The sequence below is a fragment of the Microcebus murinus genome, chromosome 9 (assembly GCF_040939455.1).
Source record: "Microcebus murinus isolate Inina chromosome 9, M.murinus_Inina_mat1.0, whole genome shotgun sequence".
Taxonomy (NCBI): Eukaryota; Metazoa; Chordata; class Mammalia; order Primates; family Cheirogaleidae; genus Microcebus; species Microcebus murinus.
This window is the reverse complement of record NC_134112.1, coordinates 67,488,921-67,506,798: the sequence shown is the minus strand read 5'-3', so window position 1 is coordinate 67,506,798 and position 17,878 is coordinate 67,488,921. Positions and strand designations below refer to the sequence as shown.

The window sequence follows — 17,878 nt, the reverse complement described above, 5'->3', positions numbered from 1 at the left end:
AAAGAAAAACCATTTTTTTTCTTGGTCAGGCATTCAATCCAGCTCACACTGTGCTATCTTTAGCCCTGTTTAATCTGATGGGTTTTCACTCTTTGTTTTTTATGATCTTGACAATTATTTCATAGACTGTCCCTCAACTTGGGTTTGACTGCTTCTTCATTATATTCAGGTTGTACATTTTGTTTTGCCCTCTTTAGTGCATCTTATCAGGAGGCACACAATATCAGTTATGGAATTTATAATATAAAAAGACATTTTTGAAACTACTGGGGAAAATAGAAAACAGATGATATTAAGAAGTTATTGTTAATTTTGTTATGTCATAATGGTGTTGTACTTAAATTATACTTATCTGTTAGTGATATACACACTGCTTGATATCCATTTTCTAGGGAGTTTGGCAACTCTAGGTAGAAAACAATAATGATAATAAAGCTGGCTCTTGATTATTCTAAAATAATGTCCCATTTACACATCACCCAGGTCTTTGACCATTTTTTCTTTCTTCTGTGGCTCCTCTTTTGGTCATTACATTTACAATTCACCCTGTACAGAAAGCACACTGTCAAATTTTGTGATTTGTAGGATGAAAAAAGCCTATGGAGGAGACAGAAAGCAGGTTGAAAAGCAGGTTTATTTTCTACACTCTCAGATCAGCCTAAAAAATAAAAATAAAAAAAAAGGGGGGGGAGGAAAATCAGGTTTATAAATAATTTGAACATTTCATTTCTTCATGATTGACATGTCTTCCCTATAGATGATTAAAAATTTAATGAAATGAGATCATTTAAGATGATCACACAATAAAACTTTATAGCCAAAATATAGTCTTCATTTTATTTTCTACTTTATTTTTTAAAAAGAACATTCATTTTTGGAAAGTTTATTTCACCAAGGACTAATCCTTTGCTGATGTTCAAATTTAAACTATTCTTTCATGTCTGTGTCATAAGAAAAAAACATGAAAAATTGCTTCTGTGGTAGTTTCTTCTAGTTTTTCAAGCACTCTTGTAGTAACAACTGGTTCAAAATACTGCTTTGTTTCAAAGCGTGCAGTTTAGATGTATCTTCACTGATGATGGGAACATTTTCATTTTGTGCCTGAGCTGTTAGGTCACTTTCACTGTCAGATAGTGTACACAGGAGAGTGTCATTTTCATAGGTTGGAAAATAATACCTGAAAACAACCATAGATATACAGTATTAAATAACTAAACTAATAAATTATCTAAAACATTTCCAGCAGCTGAAAGCACACATTACTATAATTTTGCTAGGTTCCCTTGCCAACAGTTTCACAGCATTTTGCAAAGGCTGTATTGGAAGCAACTTCTGAGTTGCTTTCACTTTGACCTTTACTGGCTGAGATCAGCCTTACTGAATCTAATATCCTTGCTAGCTGGCCATTCAGCCTCTGCTTGACAATCATGATAAGAAACACACTATCTTCAAAAGGCAGCCTACTCTAGTCCTGGGAAACTCAAGTTCTTAGAAGCTAAAAATGACACCCCTCTCGTTTCTACTCAAAGGTCCTAGTTCTTCCCTGAAAGTTAACAAAGTCCAAATATGTTACTTTTCCAAACACAAATCCTTCAAATAGTTGATGAAAACAATTATATTTTCCCTTGTATTGGTTTTCTAACCTAATCATTACTGATTCCTTCATTCTAGGTGATTACAAAAGAAAACATTTGTTAATTTTGTTATTTTGGTTCCTTCTCTGGATATACTTTGGAATTACTTTTGGGATACCTCTAAGAATTCTAATCTTTATAAGAAGATTTATAGGAACAGGGTACCATTTCAATCCACAGCTGACTTTGGCTCTCACAAATTTGAGATTTTTCTGAAGGGGAAAAACTAGGGCTTTTTGGTTAGGGTTCTTGGGGACTGGACTTCACATTCTCTAAGAACAGAGGAACCTCTAGGCAGCTAGCATCCCACAGCCATTTGGAGGTTCCTCCAACTGAGGTTATCCAGAAGGACTGGACTGGCAAAGAATACTCGGGAGTCTGACAATAGCTCAATAGGTACATACCAGATGCCCAACTGCTTAATGTTTTTAAAGTGCCATTATGTAAAATATATACTGAAAGCCCTAGCAGCATGCATACCCCCTAGTGATTTTATTTCTAGGAATTTATCTAAATGAAATAATTAGACAGTGTTCAGAAATGTAGGCATATGGACACTCATTGTATCACTATTTATAATAGCAAAAAGAAATAAATATATAACAAATTAGGGCATATCCTTACAATGGGATATCTGGCAACCATTAAAAATGATACAGCTGATATGTATTAGATATGGAAACATATTTACAATATTTTGTTAACAAAATATAATTTAAGAATCTTTGTATACTTCTACATCTATCTACATACTTACCTATCTCCACACCACAAATTCTGAAATAGCTGGTTTCATTTTTATGACGGAATCATTTTAAAAATAAAGTTTTTGAAGATTTTCACTTTTTACAATAAATATGTATTCCTTTTAATCTTTAAGTTTAAAGAAATTAAATAAAGGAACAAAATAAGGGAGATGAAACAAAGAAGTATACAGCTGGTTGAGCAGGACTTACTCAAGTTGATCCCATGTCTTTTTTTCAGGAAGCAGTGAAGTGTGTTTAGCTTCTTCCATGTGAGTCCTTAAGTCTGCTTTGGATTTGAACTTCATGTGGCAACCATAACATCTACACCGGTGAACTTGCCTCCGAATGAAATTGACTAGTTTCACTTGCTGATAGAAATTTAATCCTGAAAGTGACAGGATAGGGTTTATGTGCTGAACACTATTCTAATTATTTTCCATGTATTAATACATTTCATCCTCATAAAACCCTGTCAGGTAGTTTTATCATAGCTACATTAAATATTAGGAAACTGCTCAAGGCTGCATAGCTAGTAAGTGGGAAAGTCAGGACTTGACATGAGATTGTTGTTGCCGAGTCCATGTTCTGGACTACTATGTTAATTATATATACAACGTATATACATGTCTATAAGGGTAGCAAAGCAAAGTAACACATTCAAGAGTCTAGGAAAGTGGTGGCTGAGCTAAAATGTGAAAAGTAAATTTTTTACTGTCTTAGATATATTTAGCAAGTCAGTACTTTATGTCTTAATGCCCCAACTCTTTCTATTCTATTGTAGTGATACTGAGAGTGACCAGCTACACTGCCAGGCAGTGCAGTAGGTGTTTTACATACATTATTCACTCTTCATAACATTTTCCTGACCAGAGGCCCAATGTCATACAGCCAGTGAGTGCTGGAGCTGGAGTATGAACTCTAGTACTGCTTCAAAATCCATGCTTTTTCTACTAGCCACCTTCATTTTATGATAAATATTAACCATTAACTTGTATTTTATTTGAAGCACTCATATACACAGGAAAGTGGAAGAAGGCCTGTATGAAACAAAAAACCATATTTGACTATTATAGTTCAAAACGGTTGAGAATCACCACTTCAAAGAGTTCTGTTAAGACCATCTGTACAGAGACACAGTTTGGATGTGTAATCTCCAATCATGGCTACAAAACACAGGCATCGTTTATAGGACGGTTTATAAAAAATGCAGCATCATGGAAAACAACTTCTGAATCAAACTTACCAAGCTCTGACTTTATTTTGAGAAGATCAAATTCATGTGCATCCTAAAAAAGGAATGAATACATCTGTAAGCATATGAATTATTTAATCTTTCAGGCTGAAGTTATAAGCAGATAGCTTATTCATAGGAGTTTGAGTACTCAGAAACTCAGTCTGGGTTCATCATGTCTGTTTTTGAAGTCTTCTAAATCTAACTACTTCCCTCCATATTCAACTTTTTAAAGTACAGTCCAAACAAGTCATATTAATCAGTTAAAACATTTTAATTACTCACAGTTTATATCTATAGTTTTTAAAACTTACAATGTATGCATTCTGTAGTCTGATAAAAGTATAGGTAAGATGAGGTTATATAGTGCCTGTGCATCTGGACTAGAATTATGGATATGGGTCCTTTGCTTCACAAGAAGAGAGGTTATTTTACAAATACTCTTTTCATTTTATGCTGTCAAATATACTGTTTAAACCTGAAAGTTTCTCTTCACTTACATCTTCCTATAAAGTACACTTCCTTTTGATTGTCACAATGCAGAGACTTATTTTATTATGTTTGTCCCATTCCTGCAATTGTCTGTCTGTGTAAATGTTTTAACTTACAAGCTCAGAGTGGAGAAATACCATCTAACTGACTGTGATGGCATTTAGTGTAATACCACATGCAGGATGATTAGGAATTCATGACACATTATCACTGAAAGTGACTAAACAGAAGTTAAGGACACCTGTCAAGGATGTTGAAAAGGGAATCCTTACACAGGATAGGGGTATTGAGGCTCCCTTTAATACAAAGTCATTAGGATATTATGAATTAAATTTAAACACAGGAAATTACACACATATAATATTAGTAACCTGTTTCAGAGAAACTGGATTCTCTGCTATCATAAGGATAAATGCTCTTTGCCTTTCTAACACCTTCTAGGTCAGGGGTCCTCAAACTTTTTAAAGAGGGGGCCAGTTCACTGTCCCGCAGACGGTTGGAGAGTGTGGGGCACGTTCCACACATGCGCACTGTGGGCCCGGGAGGAGTGAGCTGCTAAGCAGGGCAGGCAGCGGGCAAAAACACCCCTCTGGCTGGATAAATGTCCTTGGTGGGCCGCATGTGGCCTGCGGGCCATAGTTTGAGGCCCCCTGTTCTAGGTCCTTATTTTAAAGAACTAAAAACAGTGTTTACGAATGAGGGTAGAGTGAAAGTGGGTAAAGAGGAGAGTATGGTCTACTAATGGCAGAGGTGGCTGGAGAAAGGGGAGGGAGAGAATATCAGAATCATCCAGTAATATTTTTATATTATAATCACCCTTCTATCCCCAAGCTGAGATATGGTCATGAATCATTAGGATATTTCACTTCTATACCCCCAGGGTCCACTTAAGGATCATAGGTGTTGGCCAGGCCCGGTGGCTCATGCCTGTAATCCTAGCACTCTGGGAGGCTGAGGTGGGCGGATCGCTGAAGGTCAGGAGCTCAAAACCAGCCTGAGCAAAAGCGAGACCCCCGTCTCTACTATAAATAGAAACATATTAATTAGCCAACTAAAAATATATAGAAAAAATTAGCCGGGCATAGTGGCGCATGCCTGTAGTCCCAGCTACTCGGGAGGCTGAGGCAGAAGGATCGCTTGAGCCCAGGAGTGTGAGGTTGGCACTCTAGCCTGGGCAACAGAGTGAGACTCTGCCTCAAAAAAAAAAAAAAAAAAAAAGACCATAGGCATGGGAAGTGTGCCTTCTCTCAGGTATACTGAGGTGAAAAAATTTTTAGGACTACTAGCTTTAAGCTTACTATAGCATAAAAATGGCATCTAGAAGGGAAAGCACAGAATGGGGATGTCCCCAAATTTCTTCTCTCTAAATCCTGGTACCTGAAGTAGCTGTGAGACCATACCCTGGACTCTTTCTCTACTCAGCCTGTCTCCCCAATTCCCCCAGGCGCTTTGTAAATGGCAACATCCTTCCTTCTTGCTCTCCTATTCACCAGCACAACAAGCACTGGAAAAAGATTCAGAACCTGTCCATGATATCCTGGGTACTGTTTATCATGGCTGCAGATCCCACCTTCTGCTACAATTGTCTTGTAATCTTCTCAAAGAGGGATGGCATTAGTGGTCTGTGAAGTCCCACACTAACAGCTCACTCAAGTCCAGTCAATTATACTAAGTTGCTCTGAGCTCTGGTTCTCCTCAATGGACCCTGGCTATCTCTTCTGTTTTGCCTAAAGCACTTTTAGGAATGGGATAATAATTGAGCAACTAAAGTATAAGCAGAGGAGGGTGCAATAATTGTCAGCTTTCTCCTGTCGAAACAAAACAAGATTCAAACGAATAAAAGTATCTTACCTCCATGTGGACATATAATTTCTCAATTGTTTCTGCTTGCTTTTCACAAAATAAGCAGACAGCAGAGGCAGGGTGTTCTTCCCAATCAGACCAGTCACTGGATTAAAAAGGAAAACAGAAAATGGGGGAGATTCCCTTCATTAAGAGGGTATACTACAGAGTGACTTGGTATTACCTTCTCCTTCCTAGGAAACCCTGCCAATCTCTTTCAACTCTGACATTTTGGTAAAGATTGTCACATCATATTATGACTTCCTGATACAGCTTTTGAAATTCAAAGCAGCACCATGAAATTAATATAAATAGCCAACAGGCGCTGCACCATTTTTTCATATTTGCCACTCTTCTGAGCAGCTATTTCACTATAGAATCAGAGCAATGTCTTCTTGAGACAACAAGGTTTAATTTGCAAGACACGTCAAGAGATGTGATGCTCTCTCTCATTAACCACAAGTACTAAGTGCACATGCTGTGAGGTGTGATGCTGGGACTGTGTTTCTGCATGACAAACAGTATATTTTAAAAAGGCAAAAATGATTAGTATTTCTTGAGGGAAATACTGATCGTTTTATATGGGGCAAGTGTTAAATCTGGTGGTAGATGGAGGACTCAGAGGTATACAGGGTCCCTTTTCCCACTACCCCCCACCCCCGGCATTTATTTTTTTTGAAATACTGTCAACGTTTTATCATTCCTAAACGAGGAAACTGCCAGTTGGGAAGAGTTGTGGAGACAAGGAACTACCATTCACATTCAGAGAGGGGAGGATCTCTCATGGCAAGTTCAGAAATTATCACTGATATAAGTTTGAAGATCAACTTAACCAAATTCACACAGAAGCTTCCTTATTAGAAAACAGTTAATATTTTCCCTATCCCTATCATACAGGAGGGAGTCACCAGGCCATCTGTTCCAGGTCAAAACTATTACTCTTTATAACCTTTTATGTGATTAAAACTTCAATATTCACTCATTAATTATATTCTAACTAGTATGTCCTAATGGGAAAGAAATGATTTTATTCTAGTATGGAAGACTCCCTGCCTGAATCTCTATCCATCAAAGATATTCAGCAAATGGCAACTCTCCAACTTTGGGCTCTACTTCACTATTGAAATAATATTACTTCAAAATCCTGGGAGAGAAAAAAGGCTGAACAGCTTTGACTGAAAATCCTTTTAGGTTGAAAAGAACATGTCTCAAGCTTATAATTTCAAACAAAGAAGCTGTGAATGTTTTAAGTTAGTCATCAATGGGATGAACCCAGAACAGGATTAACTTCAATTCAGTTATATTCTCTATTCCAATGACAACAACATGGAGAGTTCAAAGAGCACATCACTTCAAGGTCTGGGCACCAACTGAGTATGCAAAGCACTTCGGATATGCATTTTTCTCTGAATTATATACTATTATTTGTGTGTTCAATTAACAGCTTCAATTTAACTGGAATAACAGTGTCTTTAGTAATTTTTATGTCAAAGTTATTTTGAATTCAAGTTTTTGTCATATTACATGAAAGGATGCATGGCTCAGACAGGAGGTTTTCCTTCTTGTTAAGCTACCTCTTCATAATGATAATTTTAAACCAAACTAAAGAACTGTCTTCCTATTCTTGAAACACTGTAATTAATTAGCACCAATAACAAGTCTTACTCTTCCTGATGATCTAGCAACTCCCGATCATCTTCCAGCTGAACTTCTTCCCATGATTTTCCAAGTTCCTTTGTACAAAGAACAGAAGGATTAGAGAGATTGGGGGTAAGAAGGGATAGGAGAGAGAAAATAGACACACAAAAAAGCAAACAAAAGCCCCCTACTCCAGTGGCTTTGAAACAATACAAGTAGGATATATAGACAGCTCCAATGGTTGATTTACGATGGTTTGACTTGACAATTTTTTTACTTTAGGATGGTGCAAACGTGATGCTCTTTGATTTATGATAGGGTCACCTCCCATAAAACCTATTCTAAGTTGAAAACATCTTAAGTTGAAACCTTACGGATATTTTCAATTTAGGAAAGGTTTATGGGGACCTAGCCCCACCATAACTTGAGAAGCATCTGATATTAAAAATTTTATTTTAGTGATAAGGATATATCCTAAAATGTTTTTAATATGCTTTTCTTTTTGGAGAAGCAGCAATATCCTTTCAATAAAGTTCTTATCTATCTATCTATCTATCTATCTATCTATCTATCTATCTATCTATCTATCGATCGAGCTCCATTTATTCCTCTGGACACTGAGACAGTTGACTTTCAAAAGCGAGACAGAGTCTCATTTTGTTGCCCAGGCTAGAGTGAGTGTCCTGGTATCAGCCTAGCTCACAGCAACCTCAAACTCCTGGGCTCAAGCAATCCTCCTGCCTCAGCCTCCCAAGTAGCTGGGACTACAGGCATGTGCCACCATGCCTGGCTAATTTTTTCTATATATGTATTAGTTGGCCAATTAATTTATTTCTATTTATAGTAGAGACGGAGTCTCGCTCTTGCTCAGGCTGGTTTTGAACTCCTGACCTCCAGCAATCCGCCTGCCTTGGCCTCCCAGAGTGCTAGGATTATAGGCGTGAGCCACCGTGCCCGGCCTATCTTTTTTTCTTTAAATCAATGTTTCTAAACCCTGGATGCATTTTAGAATCCCTTCTTTAAAAAAAGAAAAACAATCAATATTTTCTAGTGGAGTCCCTGAAACAGTCTCCTAGATGGACTCTGTTTCTACTTACAGTCCCCTATAATAGTCTATTTCCCAGACAGTAGCCACAGTGATCTTTCTAAATGACACTTAGCTGTTTACAAACATAGCTTGGCAACACACTTAGACCCATGTCTTGTAACACCTCCATGCCCTCCCCTGGCTCCCTCTCTATCCTTATTTCCCACCACTTTTTCTCTTTTTCAATTTGCTCCATCCAGACTAGTCTTTTGTCTGTACTTGAACACATCACATTGGCTTCCACCTACATACCTTTACACTTCTTGTCCTCTCTACCCGAAATCCTGCTCCCCTACATATCTGCATGGCTCAGTCATTCTGGTCTCTGCTTAAAGGTTACCACCTCAGTCTCTCTCTACCCCATCTAAAACACCATCACTCCTTCAAGTTACTTTTTATTTCTAAATTATGTTTTACTTTTCCTCAAAGCATTGATCACTACCTGGAATCATTTTGTATATCTATTTCTTTTCTTATTTACTATCCATCCCTTCTCCCCTACTAGGATGTCAGTGATGGCATGACCTTTGTTCACTGCTACATTTCCAGAGTCTGGTAGGCAGTAGAAAGTATTTTTTGAGTTGAACTGTAATTGAAAAAACCTGTAAATTTAAGGCCAACTTAGATTCTATCTCAAAAGGTTTCTGTAAGGTTATTAAATGAATTAGTTAATATCTATAAAATACATAGTACTGGGCAAGTCTTTTTACCCCTTACAATTAGTGGAAAAGTTCCACATTTTTGGGTCTATGTATGACAAACTTAGTCACCATGTTAGCAAAACTTTACAGAGTGATAAGCAGGAATGACTTCTTTTGCCCAAACCATTTCTTTTTTCTGCCTTGAGCCATTTCTTCTCTTCTTGTCTTGTCTTCTGTCTCTACCGAATCTTCCCACTGACTGCAAAAGCATACAGTGTACCAAAGACAGATGCAGGAACATTAATGGACACCCTTTCATGCAGCTAAACTATGGTTAGGATCAAGCCCATGTGAGCTGCTATAATAAGCACAGATATCTTTGTTGTTCAATATCCTACTATGGAAAAACACAACCCCAAATCAATCAATTATGGACTTTTTTTCCTCAAAGGTATTCATTTAGCTAAAAACAGAGAACTACAAGTGCTATTATGATTTAGGGGGAGAAAAAAATCTATCATTCATCAACTTAATGAGAGGTTTTGAAGTTGTCATTACTTATCAGCTAAATGATGCATAAACTTATACATACAGAGATCTACCATAACGTCATTAGAGAAAGTTAATTTGGACTCTATAATGTACTTCCCAGAGTTGTCACAAAGTGTCTGAACCTCATTACAGGACACCAAAATGAATTTAACACTGTAAACAGGATTGTTGTTAGAATTTCTGGCAATGAATTAAATCATTCATGCCTTACTTGGTTTCTCTGGACTTAGATTTAAGGTCATGCTTTTGTTGCTGCAAGAAGGATGGACCTTCTGTGATATTATCATTCTGAATGATATGGAAAAATGTTGCTTATTAATAAATGTTTTGAGACAAAAGTAACAAAAAATATTTTTCACTGTCAAAAGTCGAAATTCAATGCATTATTTTGTAACTTCTTCAGTGTTCAGTACAACATGGAGGGTATTTATCTAGGCAATACAGCATTAATTAACCATTTACCACACTGGAGAGAAAAATGGATATCTATGTTTATTAGTATATTATGAAATAAGCAATTTGCATGCGACAGTGGCCTAGACTTCTGCTTTGGTACAGTTAAATATATGATTTATTATAGGAACAAGACCCAAAGAGAAAAAAAAACAACCCTGGAAAACAAAGCACATAACTCTCTAATTAAGATACTGTATCTGCTAATGAATCATGTCAGGAAAGCAAAGAATGCAAGAAAAACGAAGTTTGGAAGGCATGTGAGTAAAGATGTTCAGAACACCCCCTCAAACCCCTACATCAGATGGTTTATGAGCAATGAGAGGGTGGAAAAAACATGGGGGAAAAAAAGATTCCCTTCACATAGTACCACTCCACCCAATACATACACACTTATAATGCATGTGCTTAAACAAAAAACCCATCAGAAACAGATAAAATGCTTCAAATGTAAATAAATTATCCCATTAGAGAAGATTATAACAAAACTATGAAAAATAGGTTAAAAGTCTACTTTTGTTATCAGTAGCTTTGTACACTTTAAGAATAAAACAAATTAAATCGAAGAATGATAAAACCATGGCACAAATAGTTCCCTTTAGAAAAACTCATGGTTTGAAGCATGAACTACCTTAGGAATATATGGCTGAGGGCTTGATGATGTTAAGCAGTCTGCTGCCCTCTGAGACAGAGGTATCTGACTGTGAAACTACCTTGTCCCCTAAACACCCCTACTATTTGCTGAACCCTTTTGTTTGTGAGAAAATGAAGCAAGAACTTGAAGTAGATAATCCAGACCATGCAAAAGATCTTTAATGTATTTGCAAGTCTTGTTATTATTCAGAAACTGATATGAATTATAATTTCCAATTATTTGGAAATTATCCCACCAAAGAAGGAAAAAGGAACTTGCAATTCGCTGAGCTCAGAGAGCCAAAAATAGCCTCTTTGTCCCTTGGCTCTCCCACCTTTGCTGACTATTAGAACATATCTTGCCAGGGACATACTGGATACTGTCATCACTGATGCACTGGAGACTGTACGGATGTCTGCTGGAGTTGGTGATACAGGAGAGGTCAGGCATTGACTGTGCACACACCATTACAAGGAGTTCAAACAAATGTGCTCACATGTCTGTCCCCCATACTGACTTCCATGCTCTTTGAGAGTAGTGACTCAAATCAACCTCCCTGTCTATAATATTTTTCATTCTGTTCCAGCATCTGGTACCCTGGCACTCAAATGTATGTACAATGTATGAAGTCAATGAAATGGATGTACAAACACTATTAATATAACAATTCTTGGCCGGGCGCTGTGGCTCACGCCTGTAATCCTAGCTCTTGGGAGGCCGAGGCGGGCGGATTGCTCAAGGTCAGGAGTTCAAAACCAGCCTGAGCAAGAGCGAGACCCCGTCTCTACTATAAATAGAAAGAAATTAATTGGCCAACTGATATATATATAAAAAATTAGCCGGGCATGGTGGCGCATGCCTGTAGTCCCAGCTACTCGGGAGGCTGAGGCAGAAGGATCACTCAAGCCCAGGAGTTTGAGGTTGCTGTGAGCTAGGCTGACGCCACGGCACTCACTCTAGCCTGGACAACAAAGCGAGACTCTGTCTCAAAAAAAAAAAAAAAAAAAACAATTCTTCTATATTTTGCCCACACTCTTACACTCATGTTAGCCTTTTCCCTCAGGGGAATAAGCAGTGAATTTCTCTCATTCTTTTTTTTTTTTTAAATAATAAAGCGCTATTCATTGCTTAAGTAAAATTTTAGAAGAATTTATTTTTCATATTGATGATTTATTCTTCATGTTCATCATAGTAAATATTATTGATTACTGAGGTCTGAAATGAAACTAAAATGATGTGGAAAAAATATCGGCCCTCATTTTTCTCTAACTAGAGACTATTAGTATTTGGAACAGTCTTTTAAATACTCATTCTATGTACTATTATACTTTTAATTGACAATAATATTCCTTAAAATATTCCTAGAATGTTATGAAGGTTGATATCTCTGGTAAGCATTCCTCTAGTTTAGGGCACTTATACATCTTTAGAGACTTTACTGGCTTTTTCAATTCTTTTCAAAGGTGTTTACATCATTTCTATAATGCTAAGGCATCAAACACATTTCAAATTTTCTTTCTTTCTTTTTTATAATCATTTCCACTGATGTTGGCCATTTCCCTCACTGGGAAAGCACACAGGACTAAGAAGGATAAGGTTGTGGGGTCGGGCCTTAAAGGGCTGATTAAAGTCAGCTTTACTCTTACCTTGGCTCAATGTCTAAAATAGTTTGTTACAAAAGAAAATAGGCAAAGGAGAGCAAATGGGTCATTATAAATTCATCACCATTACCTGACCAAAAACCCAACCCAAAGCATAGGACATAGGTTCTAGTATTATCTCAATTGTACAAATGAAGAAAACTGATGCAGAGGCCAAGTAACTTATCCTACCTGCATGATATTGGGAAAATTATGCAATCTTTCTGTGCCCCAGTCATCTAATCTATAAGACAGGCTTAATGATAATATCTGTGTCATACGAAAATGATTAAGATTAATTGATTTAATATAAGTACCTCAGATAGTGCCTGGTCCATAGTAAGTACTCAAATAACTGCTAGTTAAAAAAAAAAACTGACTTCTATCAATATTACCCTAAAGTTGTAATTTAATTTTCATTTTATATATTATTAAAGCCTTTATATTCTCTTGAAACACCTCTCTCATGCCATGATTCATGCTACATGAAATTGGGAACCATGTGGGCAGTATAGCCTAGTATGCTTATCTAGAGATAGCTGGCCCTAGCAGATAAATTCAGTTTTGACAGTTATACTATTTGAAGTCCAGGGAACGAAGAATCATACTTTTCTAAAAGTGCCAGCAGAATAAGAGTGAGCAGACCCTTTGAAGTTTCCTTTAAAAGGTTAACACCTCTAGCTATACAATGTTCTGCTAGGCCCAAGCTCTTGAATATTAGTTTAAAAGAGCCTCAGAAGGAAGAATTATTAAATTGCTCCCATAGCTTGCTGCAGTAGCTGAATATTTCTTAGAGCTAACACTGAAGTCCACTCCCTATTGGGTTGGGCTGGACCCTGAAGCAGCATTTGCTCTAGGAAGTAATGACTGAGTGATTTCAAGAGAAGATTGAAGGACTCAAAGGGTCCTTTTGCCTTTAGCTGGTTGTAAAACATTTGTAGCAAACCATGGCAACCTCCTACAGTCAATCTTCAAATACATGCTAAACTTGCTTCTCAAGGGGGGATTTTAGTTTAACATTATACGGATTAGTTAGAACCAGACAAAAATTCTACCCTAGAGCAGAGATTTCCAACATGATTCAGGATATGCTTGTTTCTATCCAATAGATAAAATGGCTGATTATATTCAATTAGCCTTCTATAGCCAATGGGTTTGGATTTTAATTCATTCATACTGAGAGGAAGAAAACAATTTCCATTTGCTTAACCACTTCGGTATGAGCGTTGACTATAGTCGATAGCCACAGATGACGTCGACTTTAGCCGACAGCCGTGATATGACTTTTCTAATTTTTCATTTAATCAAAATAAAATTGAGAACATTTAAAAATAACATAATAAAAACATATATGTTACCTATTCTGATTTACATTACAAATAAAGCTGCCTGTAAAGTAAAACAAGCTTTCAGTGCTTTAAAGCTTTCCTCATCACACAAGAGCAAAATGGATTTGTCATCAATGCACAGCACAAACTATTGTGCAGACTATGAGTGCTGGCTGTGGGCAAGGTTTTGCGGCTGGTGAGTGCCTTACCGAAGTGGTTAAGGAAAGCACCAGTTAGAAACTGAACTTTCCATCATCCTTCTAAGCCCTCTGGAGAATTACTTAATTCCGTCCTTTACATGAGTAGTTTCTCTCCTTTATTACATACAATCAAAAAATCAGTGGATCAGGGCCAGTAGCACCCCCCAGTCCAGTTTTGATGTGTCAATCGCAATTCCCCTCTCATCATTCTAAACCCTCCCTCTCTTCCTCTCCTCTCCTCCCCCACCCCCTTCCACCATCTGTCTCAATCTGAATGCTTCTTCTTACCCAAAAGGGCCTGTAATACACCAAGGCCAGCAAATGGTATGGTGGTTTTTGGGCAGAGAGAACTTTCAATGCATTTAAAATCCTTGACATGGTAAGCTAGTTAGTCTACTCTACCAGCCAAGCAAATAAAAGTGCTCTTGCATATTAAATAGCTTGGTCTCCCTGACACTTCCCTTAAAAACAAGCTGACCCAAGAGAACAATAAAGATATATATTTTTGTGGGGAAGGAGAGGATTTTTTTAGTGGGAAGAAAGGGGAAGAGTAGAGATTGTTTTTAAAGAATTATTAATATCTTGAATATCACTTAGCATATCCAGTGCTCAACAAATGTTTTTTGAATAGAATATAGAAGTCTATAGCCTCATGTTCACAGATAATACATAAATGGGGAAGGTGGATATTCAGATGCTGGATATTTTTTTTTGTCAAGATCACTGAGTTCTAGAGACATGACATTTTTACTATATAAATGCCTGCCAAATAAAAGACAAATCGAATTAAATGCTTTGTAAGCTATTTTAAAGCTAATCACTACTTAAACAAGCTCCTCAATTACATTTTGACCTTTGTATAATACTAATTGCTTATTCTAACACTAGTTGGCCCTTAGAAAGATTTTGTTTGCAGTATTGCAGTCAAATTTTAAATTATGAAAAGAAAGCCTTACCAAATAATTGATGACATAAAATCGGTCATATTCTCTGTTCTTAGGATTGATCCTACGATGCTGTTTTTTCCTCATGTGATCTTTTAGTGTATTTTTGTCCCTAAAGGTCTTCTCACAGTACAAGCACTGCAAACTAAAAGAAATATACAAACACTGATAAATTAAACAAGTCTCTTGGATAATGGCTGCAATAGCTCTTTATTCTTATTGAGTTTTTTTTTTTTTTTTTTTTTTGAGACAGAGTCTCGCTTTGTTGTCCAGGCTAGAGTGAGTGCCGTGGCGTCAGCCTAGCTCACAGCAACCTCAAACTCCTGGGCTCGAGTGATCCTTCTGCCTCAGCCTCCCGAGTAGCTGGGACTACAGGCATGCGCCACCATGCCCGGCTAATTTTTTTTTTTTATATATATATCAGTTGGCCAATTAATTTCTTTCTATTTATAGTAGAGACGGGGTCTCGCTCTTGCTCAGGCTGGTTTTGAACTCCTGACCTTGAGCAATACGCCCGCCTTGGCCTCCCAAGAGCTAGGATTACAGGCGTGAGCCACAGCGCCCAGCCTGAGTTTTATATTTATTCATTTTAGGTCATAGAGAATCTTCAAATGGGATATACCACCCTTATCAGAATCACCCCACCCCCACCCTTTATTCATTTGGCTTTGCAGAATGCACGATATGGTTTATTTTGTAGTTGGCTAAGTTGGCTAACCTGGCTATTTAGTTAAAACTGTGACAAAGACAGCTAATGTCCAAAAATTATTTTAGTGCTTTATTAATCAAATTACCTATTCTAAAATGAAGATGCAGGTATGTTCTTCAACTAATTACCATGATGATTAGCATTGATTTGCTCCTATTGTATATAAAATTAGTACCTGGTTTGGTATATCCTGTGATCTGATTTGCAGAGTTTGATTCCTAGCTTCAGTGCTGACTAGCTGTAGGACGTAGTAAAGCTATTTACCCTCTCTCTTGACATTTCCGATTTCTAAACTGAAGATAATGCCTATATTTTAGAGAGTTTTTATGATAACTTCATATATATGTATGTTTATTGAACACTTATGTGTGGTAGGTGTTTTATTTGTATATATGAATAAAATGATGTGATGATAACAGCTACCACTTACTTAGTGGTATCATTTTTACAACGCATCATTTTTATATATCTTTTATTCAAATATTTCCAGTGACTAAATTCATTACCTAATGAAGTAGTGATTACCAGTTTTGAACAGATTACTGACAAAGTGTCTTCATGAAACTAACCTTAACAGTAGACACTTCTACCTAGTAGAAAGTAGAGAGTTCTAGTTTCTCAAGCCATACAGAGTAAGTGTAATCTCTTTCACATGAAAACTTTCTAATGATTGCAGTGTTACTGTCTCAATTTTGAATTCTTTTTAATCTCTACTAAATATCCTTTCATCTATTTCTTATGACAAAGAATATACTCTTTGGCATAAGAATATTCTTTTATAGTATATTCTTTCATAGTAAACAATTTATAGGTGATAAGCTGCTTATAGATATTCATTACTGCTAATTTTGCTAGATTTTATTTTATAAACAAAGGGTCATTTAACAAAAGGGTGTAGGGACTCATTTTACCATAGTGCTGATATCAGAATTTGAGTTAAGAACTTTATATAATTGATCAATGCCTCTTGACACTTATTTTTTTTAAATGGTATTGCTCTAAATGTTGTGGGTTGAGATACCACACTTGTTAGTATTCTATTAAAACTGGGTTCTGAGAGAAAAAGTCTTGGGCTCTTTCCTGGAAAGAAAAGCAGATATACTTTTGAAAGCCATTTTGGTGACCTAGAGAATTTTCTTCTTTGTTTCAACAGGCTAAGCTCCAGATACCCAAGGTTGCCAAAATGTGACCATGGGAAAATAGAGTGTTATTATATATATAAATGTGAATGAAAGCTAAAAGGCAGAAGAATGCATATAGCATAGTAGATCTCACATAAAATTAAATAATACACAATTTAACAATATAGTTACTAAATATGCAGAAAACGTAAAGTGAAAAGTAAAGGAATTATAATTCCAAAATGAAGAAATACTAATGGAGAAAGGCACACAAGGAAATTCAAAAGAATTTTAATAATGTTCTATTTTTTAGGATGGATAGTATGTATATTTTCACATCCCATGACATAACTTATATGGTATGTATATTGTTTTGTTTACATACACATATTCTGTTTTTAAAATTTAAAAAATACTAAAAGGCAATATGATCTATATAAAATAAGAATTGTCATACAAATGTAAATTCCTCCAACAAGAGAAATTTCCATTTTTTAAATTACTTCTGACTATTAATTTAAAAAAATTACAACAGAGTCCAAGATTAAAACAGCTTTAGGCAGTGTTTCATAAAACAATACCTACTTGTCAAGCTTTTTCTGTAGCGTACACAGAAATTCATTGCAGTTTACAATGTTGTCTGGCAATCCAATGTTGAAAGCATGTTCTTTGGCCATGTGGTTCAAAAGAACAGATCTAGGAAGAAATTTGAGCAATCAATATTATTTATAAATCATTTAGGAACAAATCAGGCTAGCAACAGCATTTGTATAATAAAAACACTAAGTAGAGGTATAAGCAAGTGTTAAACAATGGCACAAACAATTGAGCTATGAAAGACCGACATATCAGTCCTGTAAAAGAAGGCCAAAATTTGTTCTACCACCTGTTACTGAACAGGGTTATACCCTACAGGAGACTTAAACAACTAAATAAACTGTACTTCTACTTTTCCAGTTCATCATGGTGAAGAGTAAAAGGCAACT

At 36.5% G+C, this 17,878-nt stretch overlaps 1 protein-coding gene across 4 annotated transcripts in view; it reads right to left on the bottom strand.

Moving 5' to 3' along the window:
• Window positions 1–615: 615 nt before the first annotated feature.
• The window catches only part of ZNF277 (zinc finger protein 277), a 95,558-nt gene continuing 78,295 nt past the window's right edge, over window positions 616–17,878 (bottom strand). For all 4 annotated transcript variants that reach the window (XM_012736146.2, XM_012736147.2, XM_012736148.2 and 1 more), the window contains 7 exons: window positions 17,478–17,588; window positions 15,075–15,207; window positions 7,611–7,678; window positions 5,955–6,051; window positions 3,624–3,666; window positions 2,591–2,765; window positions 616–1,177 (listed from right to left, as the gene is read on the bottom strand). In XM_012736146.2, the coding sequence (XP_012591600.2) occupies window positions 991–1,177; window positions 2,591–2,765; window positions 3,624–3,666; window positions 5,955–6,051; window positions 7,611–7,678; window positions 15,075–15,207; window positions 17,478–17,588 (814 nt within the window). In that variant the 3' untranslated portion in view covers window positions 616–990. The remainder of the gene's footprint in view (window positions 1,178–2,590; window positions 2,766–3,623; window positions 3,667–5,954; window positions 6,052–7,610; window positions 7,679–15,074; window positions 15,208–17,477; window positions 17,589–17,878) is intronic.